This window comes from Semicossyphus pulcher, unplaced genomic scaffold (assembly GCF_022749685.1).
Source record: "Semicossyphus pulcher isolate SPU_LCO1_2020_fin unplaced genomic scaffold, fSemPul1.0.p SCAF_11, whole genome shotgun sequence".
Classification (NCBI taxonomy): Eukaryota; Metazoa; Chordata; class Actinopteri; order Labriformes; family Labridae; genus Semicossyphus; species Semicossyphus pulcher.
The window spans coordinates 10,065,384-10,085,492 of record NW_027211615.1 but is presented as its reverse complement, the minus strand read 5'-3'; the positions used below and the strand labels follow the sequence as shown (position 1 = coordinate 10,085,492).

General features: G+C 42.5%; 1 protein-coding gene across 2 annotated transcripts in view; it reads right to left on the bottom strand.

Moving 5' to 3' along the window:
- Positions 1–19,129, bottom strand: part of LOC138585378 (glutamate receptor ionotropic, kainate 2-like) — a 77,025-nt gene extending 57,896 nt beyond the window's left edge. For both annotated transcript variants that reach the window (XM_069657687.1, XM_069657688.1), the window contains exon 1: positions 18,815–19,129. In XM_069657687.1, the coding sequence (XP_069513788.1) occupies positions 18,815–18,938 (124 nt within the window). In that variant the 5' untranslated portion in view covers positions 18,939–19,129. The remainder of the gene's footprint in view (positions 1–18,814) is intronic.
- Positions 19,130–20,109: the final 980 nt, after the last annotated feature.

Sequence of the window (20,109 nt, the reverse complement as noted above, 5' to 3'; positions counted from 1 at the left end):
AAAGAAGATGTCATTAACTTAGGGAAGTGAGCTTTATCACTGTCACCATGATACAGCCATAGGTTGGAGCTATTTCTATTATACTTATATATGTTCTCCAGCAGAAAACTGTAGAAATGGAGGGGCAGAGAGAGAGAGAGTTCAGAGTAAACTTAAAAGCCCCTTCAGTACATGATAGTGCTTCACTGTCGCTCAGTCAGCTATAATAATTAGGTTTTCATGTGTCAGTCCTCCTGCAATACAGCAACGTGATGTGAACATGCTGCTATTCATGGCATTTCATTTCACCGAAATGGCACATTAATCTCCAAAAGGGACGAATAGCCGAGATTCGCCATTAAAGATGATTGGAATCATGTCAGTCTGACCTAATAGATAATTATTACACTATTGCCCTCAGGGAGCCGAGCGAGCTCCACTGGCCTGTTCAAGAGTATGAAAATGAGCAGAAGGGTATCAAGTTATGCTCATCAGATTTTCTTTGGCACACTGCACATGCTGGTTTAAAAGAAAATCATGTACCTTGGAGAACACAAGAGGGGAAGGGACATTAAATTAGGTCCAAAAGGGGTTACTTAATATTTCCACAGAGATATGAGTTATTGTACAATGCTAAATGATGGCACATTGAGTACTGTTAATGCTAAGTGATAATTTTCAGCATTCTGGGAAATACTTAGACACACTGGTACAATACAAAACAATATGATTCGATACAGTATGATGTGATACGATACAGTCCGATACGATACGCGATACAGTCTGAGATGAAACGATACAGTTCAGTATGGTACGATACAATATGAAATGATACAGCCCGATACAATATGATCAAATTTGCTTGAATACAATACAGTATGATACTATACAATATGATACAATACAGTATGATGCGATACGATACAGTCCGATACAATGCCCGATACAGTCTGATACGATACACAATACAGTCCGATATGATGCACAATACAGTCCGATATGATACAGTCCAATACGAGATGTGATAAAGTGCGATAAGATGCACGATACAGTCTGATACAATACACGATACAGTCCGATACGATACAGTATGATACGCTACGCGATACAGTCCGATACGATGCACGATACAGTCCGATACGATACACGATACAGTCCGATACGATACAGTATGATACGCTACGCGATACAGTCCGATACGATACACGATACAGTCCGATACGATACACGATACAGTCCGATACGATACAGTATGATACGCTACGCGATACAGTCCGATACGATACACGATACAGTCCGATACGATACAGTATGATACGCTACGCGATACAGTCCGATACGATACACGATACAGTCCGGTATGATACGCGATACAGTCCGATACGATACACGATACAGTCCGATACGATACACGATACAGTCTGATACGATACGCGATACAGTCTGATACGATACACGATACAGTCCGGTATGATACGCGATACAGTCTGATACGATACACGATACAGTCTGATACGATACACGATACAGTCTGATACGATACACGATACAGTCCGGTATGATACGCGATACAGTCCGATACGATACACGATACAGTCTGATATGATACAGTCCAATACGATAAGCGATACAGTCCGATACGATACACGATACAGTCCGGTATGATACGCGATACAGTCTGATACGATACACGATACAGTCCGGTATGATACGCGATACAGTCTGATACGATACACGATACAGTCTGATACGATACACGATACAGTCTGATACGATACAGTCCAATACGATAAGCGATACAGTTCGGTATGGTATGATACAATATGCAATGATACAGTTTGTAACAATACGATAAAATTTGCTTGATTACAATACAATATGATACAACACAGTATGATGCCATACAGTCCGATACGATGCAGTACAATACGGTACAGTACAATACAATCCAATACGATCAATACAATGTGATGCGATGTGCTTCAATATATTTCATTATTGGTACGATCCAATTTGTTTCATCCCCATGGGGAAACACGTCTTGGATTCAAAAGTGGCACACATACAGTTGCCTCCACAGTATGGCTAAAGACACACAGTAAAAACCTTGGGTATACTGCTTGCTTAATGTCTATTAACATACAGTCATAACATCTCTTGTCCATTCTCCTCTCACTGCTCAGTGTTGTGGTCTGTCTGATTGCAGGTGTGTGAGTTACAGCTTAGATAATCAGCGCGTGTGTGAATTATGGAGCCGCCATCATTGGGATTGGTGTGAATTATAGTGCAAGTGAAAGCTCTGAGTGAGTTATGAGCTGGATAATCACCCCGACGAGGAAACAGGCCCGCTGATCTGAGTGTCTTAGTGTGTGTGTGTGTGTAAGTGTGTGTGAGAGAGAAAGAGCTGGAGTAGAAAGTGGGAATGAAGAAGCAGTGCAGGAGGGAGTTTTCTCTATGTAAATTTCAATCCCTTTTTAATGTTTGCTCACAGTAAATTATATATTTTCAATAGAAACTTACAAATTACCTTGGTTTTCAGCTTCATTTTTGACTGAATAAACTCAATTTAAAATGAATTCCTGCTAACAGAAATCATTCTCCTCTCAAGGACATGCATCATACGGAATGGTAATAAAAAAAAAACCTTTAAATGAATGTGTAGGAGACCAAAATGCTTAAAAAACCTGCTCTCATTCTGCTCTAAACAAAGATTATGTCTTGGATTTCGGTACACTGTAATTACCAGAAGGGAGGGTATATTTACTACTAAAATAAGAGGGTTACTCACTAAACTATGAATGAAAACACAATTAGGTCTCTCAACAAAAGGATGCTCTTATTCACTCGGAGATGGGAGTCAGATATGTTGCCATGGTGACTCAAGCATCTATGCTATAGCTGCAGTTTTTGTATCTGAGCGGCTGATTGGAGGAGGAAGGGCGTTGTGATAGTGCATGCGGCCTGTCTGTGTGACTAATGACCAGCAGCCTCACCGCCATCCTGTGGAAGACACTCAGTTACAGGCTTAAAGACCTCCACCCAACACACCCCAACAATAACACCGCGGCCCGTTTCTGTCTCCCCCTGTCTTTCAGCCGGTGAGGATCAGAGCTCAGAGCCAATATGCAGGGGGCAAAAGTGATGGAAATGCTCCGTAAATATCCCCGAAATTCCCGGTGGGGGCGCTCCCTGACATGTTTGGTGGTGAATGGGACATGATGCATGAAGGCCCGCAGAGAGTCACCGCCCCTGGTCATTAATCTGAGGCTCCCCTTGCGCTGGAATGACCTTCCTACGCTGCACGAGGGTCAATTCTGTCTCTCCCTGAAGATCCCCGGAAATCTCACTATTGTGCATGGGGTACGGCGACTGTGCGGAGCGCTCACTGGTGCTATAATATCACACAAGGAAAACATCATCATTGTAGACTGCATAAAATTCATCTCAAAGCTATTTTTGTGGAAATAAAGTGCTAGTGCATGACCTATTTCTCCTAAAAAAAATCTTTAAAACATTATTTTCTTGCTCTAACGTTCAATTCTAATCTATTCTGTGTATGTGCAGAGACACACACTGCTTTAATACCCTTGTTAGCACAGGTGATACATCACAGTTTATTGGACCGGCTACTTCTTCTCCAGCCATGGCCCAGAGATATTATCTTACAGAGCCTCAGTTGTGTAAGGGCAAGATAAGGAAAGCAGTAAACTTGGTTAATAGAGTTACATTTTCTGAGGAGGCAATTGTTAAAGATCTTGGCTGAGTCGAGTAAACTTATTTAGGAGCCAGAGATGAGCTCGTTCAGCATTCTGGGAAATACTTACATACATTGGTAGAATACAAAACAATATGATTCAATACAATTTGATAGAATACAATGTGATACGATACTATACACTACGATATATTTTGGTAAGATACGATACGATACAGTTCAGTGTGGTACGGTAAGTTCAGTATGGTACGGTAAGATACGATATGATACAATACAGTTCGGTACTGTATGGTACGATACGTTCCGATACAGTTCTGTACGGTACAGTACGGTACAGTACGGTACGGTACGGTACGATACGATAAAAAACAATACAATTAAGTTCGGTACGATACGATAGGATACAGTTAGTTACAATACGATACAATACAGTTTGATACGGTATGGTACGGTACGATACAATACAATACGATACAGTTCGATGCGAAACAGTTCGGTACGGCACGATACGAAATGAAATAATACAGTGTACAATACAATAAGATACAGTTCGATACAATATGATACGATACAGTTCGATACGATACAGTACAATAAGATACGAAATGATACAATATAGTTTGGTATAATACTATATGATACAGTTTGATACGATACATTACGATACGATACGATACGATACAGTTACGATACGGCATAGAGTGAAATATTTGTCACGTTTTTACAACTTTCTTTCACACTAGAAATCCCTGAAATGTGATTTAATTGCTATAAAACATAAAACACTATGATATCACAACTTCAAATTTATCCTCAACCCAAGAAAAGAAGCTGAAAACAACAAACAAATAAGCACAACAGAAAGTCAACCACTCCGGTGAGTCAGCAACCAATCAGCCGCTCTGTAAGACAGCTGAAAAGTGAACATGAACCCATTAGAAAGCCGCTTATGTGAACAACAGTTTAGCTCTTGTTATCCAACTTGTTTGGCTTGTTGTGTGTGTTTATTCCTCCAGAATAGAATCACTCGTGTCACCTTAAAGCCTCTTGACACTGGACTGTCACCTGCCACTGCCGGACGCTAAGCCTCCGGGGTGACTCACACACTCGGACGAACACGTGGGAACACACACAATCACGCACCCCGAAGATTGAGCCTAAACAGGACTGTCAGGTAAGAAAACAACTGAGTCTGAGGGGAAAGTGACTGATGGGAGAATTCAAAACGTACGCCTGCGGGATTCAGAGAGACACCAAAGTTCACTTTAACTCCGGCTAATAATTAGCTATAGCATTGCCAAAAGGTCAATCTCGTCAATCTCTTATAATGAGCACACATATAGTCCTCAATTAGAAATGCGTGTGCCAAGTGGGAAACCAGTGATCATATAACATGTATTCATTCTGAGCGCTGGCAACAGATGTGCTAATTTGCCCGGCTCTCTCTATTCATAATAATGTGCCAGCTCCCTCCTCTAAATATGTGCTAATTTGCAGGGGCTCATTGTGAATGTGCTAAACTACCGGCTGACATTTTGTGTGCTAATTTGTCAAGCAGGGACCCCTTTTGGTACTAATTGTGCCAAACTGTGAGTACACTTCCACAGGCCTTGAATCGCTGAAGTCCCAAATGATTTCTGTCTCCACGCAGTTTCCAGCCTCTCCACTGCTCTCAAACTGCGACTGAAAAGAAATACTGTGGAAATAAGATGTATAAAACGCTAAGTGAGCACACTCGCCAGCACACACACGAACACACACACACACGCATGCATTTCGCAAAAATATGTGCCTGCTCTCGAGATTAGACGAGCTCCTTAAAGCTACATGGGAACGCAGCTAGAGCCAAATGCTACAGTATCATCAAACACACTCTACAGAAATAACAGCCTGCTCCTGAGATTAAAACAGCTACTTAATGCAACATGAGGTTACAACTAGTTTACTCTTAAGATGTTAAATTAAATGTATTTTGCTGAAATAGTTCATCTAGTTTCCTGCAGTAAGAGCTGAGGCGTCACGTTAACCTGCTTAGACAAACACAGAAACACAGTGAGAAGCCAGTTTGTTTTCTTACTGTCATTACAAACACATTTCATTTTTGTCCCTCCTGATTGACACGAACAAAGAGACTTCATTCCCTGATAATTCTATCTTCATTGCTGCTTTATGTGCCAATCATTACTTCCATTGATCCAATGGGCGTTTGTTCTGTAAAATATCAGAAAATGGAGGAATACGTCCATCACAATTCTCTAATGAACTAAAATGACATCTTATAGTCTCCAAAACCAAAAGAAATTCAATTTAGTATCAGAAAATTTAAATTTAAAAAAGCCTTAAAAACTCAGAAGCTGGAAGTTATTTTTGCTTGAAAGTGACGAATGTAAAAAGATTGACAAAATAGCACTCTGTCAATGAATTTATTGACTCATCGCTCAGCTTCGTTTTTTTTGCCGTGATAATATAATCAAAGAATAGGATGAAATAAATGCAGGTCAATAATTAGTTGCATCAAAGATGCATGTATTTCCCTCTGTGGAAAGCGGACTGTAAATGTTCAGACTAGGGATGCACGATGTTGGATTTTTTGCCGATATACGATATGCTGATATTTTCCAGCCCTTTTTGCTGATTTCGATACCAATATATCAGGCACATGTTTTTTTTCCACCTAACTGCAGAGAACATCAAGTTCATCAAGAACATCCCCTGTAGTGGAATTGATATCATGCCTACTCTTATTGTAGTGGCCCACTGGCAGATGCAGAAATAACATCATACAGTGCTTTTTAAAATGTTCACTGGGCAATATAAGAAAACTACTTAAACTTAGGTTATGTACAAAATGCCATATTAATTTGTTTGTAACATTCTCTTTCAAATAAAACTGTAATATTCATAAAACTTAGACAGGCTTGGATGATGAGATGCTGAGCAACTATTGCAAATAGCAACCCTTGCTGTCCGAAAAACTGCCATATCGCAGACATCCTGCACCCTTCTTTGCGCTTGACGGACAAGGCGTGGTGCATGTAGTGCATGCAGGCTCGCACCGAGTTAATGTCGTCGCATTACGCCAAGCTTTTTTAGGGAATCATTGCACATCTAGGCGTTATTAAAACGTTGTTTTATCAGTGGAAAATATCGGCAGAAAAAATTTTTCAAGCCATAATCTGCAGACACCAATAACGTGCCGATAATATCGTGCATTCCTGGTTCAGACTGTGGAAATTGGAGGTAAAATAAATATTGCACACTGGAGCCCATTCAGTACTGATTCCAAGGATAGAGCCACAGCATATAGAAACTGTACGCTCCTTTTGCACACAAATCAACAGTAGCACTAAGGCAGGAGACAGCTGTAATATAACATGCAGGAAGGTGGCGATGCCTTTTTGTGCTCTTCCTCCGGCATCATTCGGCGCCAGTCACTCTGTGCGAGCAAAGAGTTTCAATTGTCTTTATGTTGTTTCTCTGCGGAACGCTTTGGAAATCTTTTTTTCCCCGACTGTACCTCAAACAACGCAGCTGAAAGAGCTTTTGAATGCATCCCTACACCTGCCTTAAATATTCCTCAGTATAACATGAAACAGGATTTACACACGTAACAAATACACACCCTGCAGTTATGATGTCCTACTACTACATGTTATAGTTTAGTGGGGGGGGAAAAACAATTTGATTGATGCACATTTTGCGAAAAACACTGTTGCTTTCACACACCGTGGGTTTTATGAGCCTCAGAGCTCTCACACTTCCAATCTGACATCCAAGTATAAACACGAGTATTCCCAAAACTGTAGTCGCAAGGTTATAAGTTCAACTAAATAACACAAATCCCAAAACTGCAGTCATGCAGGAGATTTTTCTGCCAACACGGAAAATATGTGATTTGGCTCCCATATGTGCGACTATAGGGAGCGAGAGTTATTGAGCAGAATGCTTCCTAATGCTTCATGCCTCACCCTTCTCTGCCATTTCTCCGTCTGTGCTCCATCTTTTTCTTCTCCTTTATCAAATGATCTCACACGCACACGCTCACACACACACACAAACAGAGCCTCCCTCGCTCCCTGTGACTGGAGTACATCTCACGGTGGCCTCGGCAGGTGACAGATGGCGACCTCGCAGCGCAGCTCACTGTAAACTGAGTTTTAATCAAGCTTAAGCACGTGTGAGAGATGCTAATTATCCACTGCAGGCGGAGAGAGGCAGGAGTTCATCCTCGGGAACATTGCGACTATGCATGTGCATGTGCGTCTCTGGCTTATAATCACTTTCCCACATTGTGATGAAAGCGTCAGGGCATTATTATTATCCATTTATGGCGTTGCAGCTGAGAAGCAAGAGGCAGGATGGACTGGGTGTCTCGAACGTCCCTGGATACTTTAGCCCTGGAGCTGTAGCTCTTGCCAAAATAAATAGAGATGAGAACTTGACTAACAGGAATCTCGGAGTCTTAAAAAACTCTCTGAAAGTTAAGCGGAGGGATTCCAACTGTCTCTCAGCGAACCTGCCAAAAGACTCTCACACTTTTGTGCCTTTTGAAAGCACCACTTGAATCCGAGACGAGCGTTAAAGCAGGATGAACTTAAACTACAACATCTCTAACATGCTTTTGACATACATCATCTGCAGTCGACCTTGGTGCCGAGCTAAAAAGGAGCTCAATTTATAATGTTGCAATTAGGTCAGAGCAAATTAGACGAGACTCTATCGTCCTTCGCCGCTCTCATTCTAATTCTCGCTGCTCTCCTGCTCATCAAAATGGCCCTGTATTACACTCGGCCCATTGTAATTTTCAACAAAATGGCTGTAAAATTAGACTCTCTTTCTTGTAGGAGGGCAGATGTTATCTCGCGTCGGGGGCAAAGGTCAAGAATTAATTCAGGAGGCGGCTCTTTAATGCTCACAGCTGGGTTTATGAAGGGCGAGAGAGGGAGGAAGAGAGGGAGGGAAAAAAAGACGTTTTACAGGATTTCAGTAATCTGATTATAATAATTTTCAGAGATACTCGCACAGATGCTAATTAGCATTTTGTAAGATCGGTAGTGACTCAGAGGCTGGTGAAACCTGAGTATAATACTCCCTAAGTATATATAGTAGATATAATGTCCTTAATGTGCTCGAGATTGTTCACCACAGGAAGTCCTTGAGTTGTTCCAGTACAGATACCAGTATCAGAAAAGCCTCAGATATCCGTGAGTACGCCAGTCAATGCACCGATCCGATTTACCGTAAAATGTATAAGACGCACTTTTAATACATTTTTTGGTATATACCAGCATAAAATGCAGAGAGAGGTATGTTCTTGTGTTACGGTATTTTACCCAGACGATGACGCTATCCGGTCGTTAAGTGGTGATGTCACATCTCCGCATTAAACTGTTTCCGGGTCCAACCCGCTACAATGTCTCCTATTCACAATATGCTGCAGTGCTGTTTTCCTCGCTGTTTTAAGCAAGGAAAACTAACTCGTTTGTTGCTAACGCGCCGTCACAGACATGCACCGCCATGATCGCCATTGCAGCCGCCGCCCTCACATCAATCAACGTTACCGCAGGCTGTCAGCTACCGCTAGCTACAGCACCGGTAGCTAGCAGGATTGCAAACACGACATGGCGAATGTGTTTTAAAAGAAAATAAATTGATATAGTGTTAAAATAACTTGTACACATGTTTTTATTAACAAATAGCTATAGAAACCTTTTCCCCTCTGGGATACCCTCTAAAACAGACTGTGTCTTATATTCCGGTGCGACTTATATTCTGGATTTTACGGTACTAGCGCACAGAGAAAAATCTTCTTATTTTCTTAAAGCAGTGTCCTGCTCAGCAATAACAAATATTATTTACACTGTCAAAGATGAACTTTTTCTGGTAAAATATAACGGACCTAGCAAACAGCGTGATGCTAGCTTAGACTTGTACGTTAGCTAGCACAAATGTCAGCAATCATTGTTATACTGTCACAAATTTTAAGGCTGTATTTTTTTAACTTAGAGTTAACATAATTAACACTGGTAAAAATCAGGCTCTCTCTGACACTCAGTGGCAGATACATTGTGACAGGAGAGGCAGAGAGGTGCTCAGCTTGTTGTTATGTTTGACTCAGTGTACTAAGTTAGGCACGACAACAGTGCTAGCGATCATATGACATAAGTACAGGGTAAGCAGTATACCCTACATTTGTTGGATAATATTATGGTATTATGTTTTTTGTGCACTAGTATCGCAGGGGTTTTGGCCAATACTCGAGTGTAGGTATCAGAATCCGGAAGAAAAAATCTCTAGCAAATCCTCATGGTATAGTCATTGCCTCATCAAAGCCCCTTCTGTAATTAAAAGAGACCACATGGAGAGCAGACAAAACAAAAACTGGTTTCAAGCCTTGAGTCAAATGAGTATTGCGCCAAAAAAGCCAATACGAATGATGTAATCATTCATGTCCCATATTTGTTAAGAACATTAAAAAGAGTCGTGGTATTAAAAGCTGGAGAGGTTCAATGGAAATGTGACACTGAAAAAGCTCATTCTCTGCTCTGAATTTCAAAGGTACAATGGGAAATAAAGATTTGGAATGTGTCCGCCATCTGAGGATTTGTGCCTTTGTGTGCAAGGACAGTGAGACCAGGGGAAGAGGGAAAGTGAGGCGTGATGATAGTGCGAGAGAACAAAGTGGAGGGGCAGGACCGGGAGACAAGCTGAGAGCCGAGGGGAGACAAAGACAACACGGAGAGAAGGACAGTGAAGGACAAAAGGAAAAAAATGGAGGAAGGAGAAAAGAGAGAATGGACTGCAAACTCTTTTTTTGTCTGGATGCTGGCTATTGATTTAATGCCTAAAGTGTACTTTGCTGTCAGATTTGCTCAGAAAACAACAGGTGATGGCCATGATGCCCAGAGTCGGAGTAAGCTGTATGCAGATGGCAGATGGGCGTGCTGTCAGATGACTGAAAAGAGGAGAGTTTGGAGGAAAAGAGAGGAGGGGAGGGGCGGGAAAAAATGGATGAGCGAAGGAAACCAAGAGGGAGAAATGGAGAATAAAAGAGGTCACCGGAGGCAGATAAAAGACACTCAATTAAACGACTGAATGGATGGCCCATTAGACCTGAACGGACACCTGCATCCCCCTGCCGCTCCCTCAGCCACAGGGCAGGAAAATGTCAGCTCCGGGTTTGGGTTCATCAGCCTCCCATCAGCCAGTGCTGTACGCAAGCTAGCAGATAATCAGAGCTACAGGTACAAGTCAATACGCTGCTGCAAAGGTGTGTCTGTTTTTGTGTGCTTGTTTGACAAACACACACGGCAGCAGAGAGGGAAACAAATGAAAGCGACTTGCAACGAGAGGAAAACAGCCAGAGGCTCATCGATACAAAATGACTGAATAATAAAGTTCCTCAAATATGCACGCTCATTATTTCCTCAATAAATAAGAAAAGATCTCGAGGTGAAATTGGTTGAAAAACAAGAGAGCTGATCTAATCCTTTTTCAGATCTGCTGTTTATTTCTCCAGTTTTCATATTCATTTCCATCCTGCTGGGGAAAAAATTCTTTTGTCGTGTTTCAAAAGCAAAGGCCGGGCGTGGGTATATTTCTTCAGGGCGATTGGCTTCATTACGTCGCCTCTAAATCTTGAAACAGATGCAAGACGGGGAATCAGTCCAAGTCTGTTTGAGTTGGCCGTCATGCTTCGTGGGTTTGGATAAGGCTGGGATTGTTGGGTCATATCAAACAAATGAGGAAGTGTGTTGTTTCAAGTGTGGGCGACTAACAACACAACCCAGACGGAGGCGGCTGCAGCCAAAATGTAGTTAGCTTAGCATTTAAGCTTGTTTTCTTAAATTAGATTTTATTTCTTCGAGTAAAGACGCACTTTGGTGCTTTTATATTAAATCAATCACACATAAACTGATCTCATTTCTATTCATGCTTCTCCTCTCCTACCTTTTCTTCTACAAATATCTTCAAAACAAAAAAGATTGAAAGGCTGATTTACAAAAAGCAACACAAACACTTAAAAACCCTCCGAGCAACAGGACTGAAAAATGAAATTCAACATTGCAGGAGGAGACATTTTGCATAACCCCGGTGGTTCGTGGACAATACAGCGTCATGCTGATTCAAAGAACATGATTTTTAAGTAAGCCTGCCTCAATACGTCCTCCCACTGAGCCCATTTCCCCCCGTGTCCTTGGTTCACACAGAGAAACGCTCATACATGCGACCGGCTGTGCTGTCAATGGGAGCCCGAACTCTTTGCTTTCTCTTCCTTTCAGTCGGTGGCTCGCCCTCCTCCTCCTCCTCCTCCTCCTCTTACTCCTTTATTCAGCTGGCTGGAGATGAAGGTGAATCACATCACAGCCTAACCTGAACACAGGAGGGCTTTCTGGTATCGATTGACTTCTGGATTCCCGCGTCGTTTGGACGTCAATGCTTCATTTGTATGTGAATCAAAACATCTTTACCTGCTCTGTGTGCTTGAAATCCACAAGTAATTACTACAGTTTAGAGAACACATTAGGAGAGTTTTAAATATATAATAATATGCATCAAATTACTCATGCATGAGCCCCTATAGTAACAAACACATCCAGCAGAAGGCAATCAATGACTCCTCCTACATGCAGCTAATACACAGTAAACATTTACTCTGCCTCTTAATTAGCGCTATCACCTGCTTCTAAAATAAACCTTCAACAAGCAATGTTTGTTTCCCTTCTATTGAGCAATCACCTAATGGTTAATTACTGCGGTTGAGCCTCGATGAAGTTAAAGGTTACTCCCACATATGATGCAAATTGTTGCGCAATATTGCAGCAAGTGGAAGGTTCACACGGCGTACGGCGCAGCCTGTGAGAAGGTATATCACAGAGTAAATGAGTCCAGCGGAGTTTGGACTGATCTACGTCTACATCAAAAAACATGCAAGTCCACGCAGCTTGTGGCGGTTTTAAAGTCCTAATTAATTCACACTGACATGCATTATTAATACACACATTCATCTTTTAGAACATTTCTTTAGTTTATGTGTTTGCATTCTCACAGATGGTGTCGTGTGATAGATGCACACACAGGAGAAAAGGCGGGGGCCACTGGGACTTGGCACTGGTTACCTGGTGTTCTGCCAGGTTTTTTTCATTGTTCCTCTTAGCAATACAAACATATTGATTTTTATCGGTTCCCACCAGTCTTCTGGGAGTGGAGACAGCCAAATATGTAATGAGACGATATAGATGAATTCATAAGATAATAAGGAGTCGGTTTGGGTTTTTGTTTAGTTCCCCAGGGCAGCTAAATGGGTCCTTTTTCTTTTTATGTTTTATTTCCTGTAAAAGCTATTTCATGCATATGTAGTGCCAGGCAAATTTTCAGCTTGCTAAACTACACTGCTGGCATTTATTCAGAGCTGCAGTGCATGTCTCCTGGCCTCCCACTATATTTTCACAGCACACTCGACTGTCCTTTCTGTCTGAAGCCATCAGAAAACAGCAATAAAAGAGCACAAGTGAGAGTGGGCTGAAAGTGGACTGCTTACAGGCAAACTAATCTATCTTTACTCTCTATCTATCTGCCGGCCTCGACACTCACTGTTTTCCTCCCTCTCTAACAAACACTTTTTTGCCTTTCTTACACCTCTCAGTGACTTCAAATTGTCTTTCATCTCCCTGGGTGGGATTGTGAGAAGGACAGCGCCACATGTGATAAAAGATGCAAAAAAAAAATAAAGGATTTCTTGTGAGTGTTCCCAGCTCTGACCTTCAGTCAAGCTCTGAGCCAGACAAGCAGGCAGTAAAGACAAGCTGCAGAGCTCTTCTCAGGGGACAGTTTCACAGAACAATTGCACATATAACCCCCCTAACCCCTCTGCTACACTGGGAAATCCTTGAGTGACAATGACAAAGAGTGATAGGCTGCGAATAATGAAAGCCGGTACAGGAGACAAGCCGTCAAAAAGGCCGTAGGAGAATATAAGACTGGGATATAAAGGTTCAAAAATAGAAATCGTGTCAGAAGAGGGGGTTATGCTTGAAATTGTTAGCCCAAAAACAAGGTCAATCATGCACAGCCTCCTTCCTGTAAATAATCTTTTCAAATGTAGCTGGAAAATCTAAAAATTGACTAAATGCTAAGCACAAGAAAACTAATTTCATACCTCACAGATATTTCCCATTTGAGAAATGGCAAGAAATCTGTTCCCGGAATTAATCACCATCGAGCCTTTTGTAATCGAGGCATGACAGCGAGACCTTCAAAGACTCAGGACTGTAAACATGTTTAAAGAAATTCATCCGGATAGTTCCCTGCTTGGAGCCCGCGTGTGGTGCCGCATACTAATGTAAGACAGATCTCCTTTTTGTTCTTGAAACCCACGGTGGGTATTTTTAAACCATGGAAATCATTTGCCAGCAGAGAGGAGATAGTTTCATGTTTCTATAAGCTATAGCGAGGCCAAGTGACACATGAATATTTTAAGCAGCTTTGTGCCTATTTAAATGTGTTTGCTGTGAATGTGCTGGCACTGGGCCAGGGCACTGGGTGTTATCCGTAATTCCTGCAATCCCAAACTTAACTCCGGCGTGCTGATAATTCCGACTGGCGGGATGCAAAAAGCAAATAAAGTCAATTAACTACAAACTCCCCTTGAATTTGTTCACTCTACCCTTGGTTGTTTTAGACAACCTTCTAATTTGGCTGCCAAAACACAGCTGAGGGGATGAAAAGAGTGTTAAATATTAGAAATGCAATAAAGGACCTTTATTCTCGCACAGCATTGTGGAAGCAGTTAGATAAACAGAGCGCTTACCAGAGGGGGTTGTGGGTTTTTTTGCCAGAGGACCAAACAAAAAAATAAAAAGAATCCTTGCTTTCCTTTCCAAAATGAAAAACAATGTTGTGTTTTTAGTCATAAATATTCCCAGACATGCCTGTGCTGGGGAAAAATCTAAACATAAGCAGGAAATAAACAAGCAGAAATGAGCTTCTGTGAGTCAACAATGCGTTCAGCAGCAGTTGACAGCCCAGGGACATACAGCGTCTGCCAGTGAAGATGGCCGTGATAATGTTATCACTCAACCTCACAGCCGCAGACCGACTCTGGTCATCAGCATTCAAACACTGCCGCAGTTTCACTGTTGGTTCTTCTTCTGTTTTAATGAATTTAACACGTCTGTGAGTTAAACTCGACCACCTTTGATGACTCGTGGATGGTCTGACTAAACATTTGTTATGGGGAAAGCTAAATTAGACCAGAGCTGTTGTCTTTAAAGAGCGTACATAACTCCCTTTAGTTTTAGCCTAGACGCTAGCTGCTGTAGACTTGGATGCAACCCTGAATTCTAACACCTCCTTCACGACAACTGAGAAAGTTGAACTTTGACTACAGCAGCATTTTAAAAATGCTACTTTATTTAAATTAATTCAAGATCAGCAGGTCAGATGTCTCACAATCTCTGCCGACATCCCGATCAGAGTAAGACTATTCAAATTTAAGGGAAAATAGCAACGTTAGCCAACTTTAATTCCGCTTACAAATTCAATATCAACTTTTCATGCCACACAGCTGGAAGTCCCTTCATGTTTATAGCTGGGTTTTTACAGCTTTTTCTCCAGCCTACATTGTACAAGTGGAACTGGAGAGAAAACCAAAGTGGCAATTGAAATCCATTTTAGTCAGAGTTTCTGAGACCCTTTGCAGTATCACTTTAGCTACAAAGTCTCATTCAGTGCTCCCAAAAGGTAAGTGTGAACTAGTTATGAAAAGAACATCTTCTTTCTGGCGTGTTTTATTACACCTTGTAAGGGCTGCACTGGGTCCACTTCAGTGGTAAAGTAAATGAATTGCCTGTAAGATTTATAAATGAGCACAACTGAACACAATAATTCAAGTCTGTGAGGAAATTAGCTCTGCATATTTCCCCGCAGCTAGTGGCCTGAACATCTCTTGTTTTGTTTTTTTCTCCGACACTTGTCGCTCTACACGGTGAGGCTGATTCTGTGAACACAAAGAGCTGAGTATGCTTTGGTGTTACAGTGTGTATGTGTCTAAAGGTCTCAGTCTGACAGGAGAACAGTGGTTGTACAACGTGAGCCGCCTGTCTGGGCCGAACGGGGAACTTGGGGCAGGAAAAGGGAACAGACGGACCCAGGGGAGATGACCTCCTCATTTAGCCGGCCTCCTGCAGGAGCAGCTGGGGATTATCTGCTGAGCAAGCACATCCTACAGGACAGGAAGTGCACGGAAAAAAAAGACTCCATTGTCTCTCAAGGCATTTTTTTTTGTAATTCCCCTCTCTCTTGCAGCACAGGCGCTTACACACACTGACATACATTTTCTTGTGTTGATAAAATCACCCACACACATCCCTATCGGCATCTATCTCTCTCTTTTGTAGCTCGGTTCCTTTACAAGCAAACAGACTGATAAGCAGATCATGTTTTGTAAAGAGAATGGATTACGATACACGAAATGGAGCCAAGTTACAACCGAAAGATGTGAAGTGGATGCTACTTCAATGACAAAAACAAAAACCAAGACTGAGGCTTGTAAAGAACGAATTCAAGTCTATTAAAAACCAGAGGCAATGTGCTTTTTGTTCAACAAAAGGCCCGAGAAGCTTGGTCGCTATCCGTGGTCCTGAACAAGACACTGCTCAGGACCACGGACAGAAACCCTGCTTTTACACTCCACCTAAACACAGGCAAAAGCACGCCTGGGCTTCACGTCAAAGCAAAAGACCACAGTGACAATCAATCCTGTCATCTTTCAGAATTTCTGTCTATCATGCTGCTGATGCCAGATGCCTTGCAAATACAGTCTGCCAGCATAGGCAACATGTTGAGTATGGCAACACAAGTACGGGCAACAAGTAACTCCAAACGAATCTGTTTGACACCATCAAACACGTACAAAAATAGATACGCATTACATTAGTGGCAATTGTGTAGTGTAGCCTACCTCTTATATATTTTATCACATTATCCCCCACAGAGATAATGCTGTACTAAAAACCCAGGGACCAAAGCTTTTAAAGAACTACACTCTGAAAAATTGGAGATATTTTACATTTTGTTCAGCAACAGTTCTGAGAAGCTGGGTTGCTGTCCGTGGTGCTGAACAGGGTTTTTTTTTTCTCCTCAGGACCACGGACAGCAACTCCGCTTTTTAACTCCACCAGAATACAGGCAAAATCAAGCATGAGCTTTACCTCACAGCTAAAAAATCTCAGCAATATCAATCCCCTGTTATCCTGCATGGTTAAACTACATCTATCATGCTACTGATTCCAGATGCCTTGCAGATGCAGCCTGTGAGCATACACGCACTATATCAGTAGCACCTGACAGAATTCCCTCCAAAGTGTAGCCTACCTCAGATAAATTTAATCAAATTATCCCACACTGAGATAATACTGTACAAAAAACCCAGGGACCGAAGCTTTTAAAGAACGACTCTCTGCTTTTTCAGGACCACGGACAGCAACTCGGCTTTTTAACAGAACACAACGCAAAAACAAGCTTGAGCTTTACCTTAAGGCAAAAAATCACAGTGACATCAATCCTTTCTTATCTTGCATGGTTTATGTCTATCATGCTACAGATGCCTTGCAGATCCAGCCTGTCAGCATAGGCGACATATTGAGTTTATGGTCAAAAACAGGCAAACAGTGCATGCATCCAATAAATCTGTTAAACATCATCAAATACATACAAATATAAATACACATTGCCATGGTACCAATAGCCAGAATTCCCTCCAAAGTGTACCTCACACGTATTTTATCAATTATTCCCCCACTGTTTCTCCCAGGAATTTACTCATCATTTGCCAGCTTGGAAACTTTAGTGTCAAATACTATCACGCAGGGACTCTGTCGTCCCCAGCGGATTACTGAATAGACGCCCGGCGTCTGTCAAACAACGTGTGAGACGGGAAGTCGCACATCTGAGGCTGAGGATGCAGCAGGAAGACAAGCACATCTCGTTGCCATAGCGGCGGCTCCTGCGGACGCGGCCTGACTCTCAAACAGGACCCTCGGGGGGATTGAGGATTGTAAGGATGTGTTGTCAACACTTGATGACATCCGCTGCCGGGATGGGGGGATGGGGGGGCTCCTCTGTCACTCCAAGATGTTCTCTGTGTATTCACCACAGAGCGGTAAAAACAGCCATCCTGAGACGGATCTAATTAAGCAGTAGACGAAACCACAAGAGGCTGCGATTTAGTGATTTCAGAGCAGGAACACAGGCGATAATGGCACAATTTTAAAGTTAAGAATCAGCAGCAATGCACTGTAGTGGCAACTGTTGAGGAAGTGCTTTAATAATCAACTTTAATTATATCATTATTCTGTCAGGCGATAGAATACAGTTCTTGAAGAGAAGTGGCTAATCAATTTTTAGGCTAATGAGCTACACTTAAGTACTGTCACTGTGAGAGATGCTTTGCGATTACATTTGTTTAGCTGTGACTCAGCCAGGCAACCGGAAATAACTGTTTTATCGATGCATATAAGGGTATAAATAAGCAGAAAGATGCACGCGGGAATTCCGGTTGGATAGCAGTTCAGAGGGATTAACGATGAAAAAGTAGTGCCCTGCGTATTGATCAGGCCCCTGTGACAGATCGGAGTGATTGATCCGCACTCCGGGGGTAATGTTTACATGTAAACATTTACTGCAGAGGATTTGTTGGGGTGTCAGCAGTTTAAAAGGCGGTGTGTAGATACAACACGGAGGAGATGTGAGAGTTTCATCGGCTGAACTGTTGCATGGGAGTTTTGCTCTTACGGGTTAGCTACGCTTGCTTTTCTTTACTTTTAGTTACTGTGCTGCTTTCAAGGTACGTTGAAAACACTGTTCATCCTTGATGGCGGATGCCCTCGGTAAAAAGCCTCCAAAATTGTGTCACAAAACATTAAAAGAGTACACGGCACTAATCATCAACAAATGCGATCATGTTTTGTTGTGCTAAATACAAAACAAACGCAAGAGTGGGACAAAATGTCTCGATACATCTGCTCTTCCATCCCGTGTATGCCCTTTCACTGTGTCATATCATCGTGTGAATGCACGTCGTTACAGATGAAATCGCATCATAAACAAACAGGTTCTTACCAAATCTTAAAACGTGCGGCATCCCGCGAGAGTAACCAAGAAACAGCAGCAGAAGCGGGATCAGCCTGAGGTTGGACCTGAAAACGAGACTGGTTATCATCAGATGATGGGAGGTAATCTTCATGTTGTTTTTAAAAAAATGCACAGTGGTTTTAATCCACCCGGTGCGCGGGTTCGATTCCCCCGTGATTCTTCTACGGTCGTTGGGCAAGGCAGGGTGACGGCGGCCCTGGATGCGCAAGATCACGGCATGGTCACTTGCGCTTTCCCTAAATCCATTAGCAGTCCCGGCATGATTCCTTCTTCCCCTTCTCCTCCTTCACTGCGCCAAGAAACAACAATCCTCCGGGTCGAGGGACGGCGGGACGTCCATGTCGAAGGGTACGGATCCAGAGAGGAGGGGGGAGCCAGAGCATGGGCTGGAGGTGAGCTACTGGAGAAGGCTGGAGAGGGGCGACAGAGCGCCGAGCAGAGGATACAGCAGCGATATACAGCCCCCTATGAGGCGCTCTGGGTTGCTTGCGCTCCCATTATACTGCACTGCTGCACAGGCTCTGACGTCGAGCCAAGGTTAGTGCTGTGAACGCGCAGAGAGAGAGAGGAAGAGACACAGAGAGAGAGAGAGAGAGAGAGAGAGGGAAAGGGAGAGAGAGGGAGTAAGGCTGAGAGAGAGCGGGGAGATGAATGTACAGATGGAAAGAGATAATAAAAAAACGGGGGGAGGGTGGGAATGTAGAGAGAGTGAGTGGTGGATGGAGGGAAAGAGAGACGGAGGGAGATCGTGTGGAGGGATGAGTGGGAAACTTTATTTCATACCATCTTTCTACAGCTCTACTTTCTCTGCTTTCTGCATAACTTGCCCCAAAACTGCATGCATTTAAATGTGTGGCATCTACGACAAGTAAGAGCCCTTGCTACCCGTTCAAATAACTACCAGATTTGGATCAAGCCAGAGGAGATGTGAAGAAAGTGATGAATGCAAACTGAAGTTATTATGTCATTGATCAAACCACATCATGTTATAATGAAGTGGAATGTATGTATGTATGAATGAATGGGGACAACTGCCACCTCTATTTAACATTATATTTTTACTGTTTGTTTGTTAGTTAGCGCTGAATCTAATTTCAGCACCATGGACAGAGACAAAGCAAACCAGCAGAGAGCGATGGGAGTCGTTTTACCTTTCTCTGGATTCAAAATACCAGCAGTGATTGTGCCCATGTTCAGGCTTGGGTGAAGTCTACAAACATCCTTCTGTATTTGGCAAAATACAGAAATAACTATACACACTG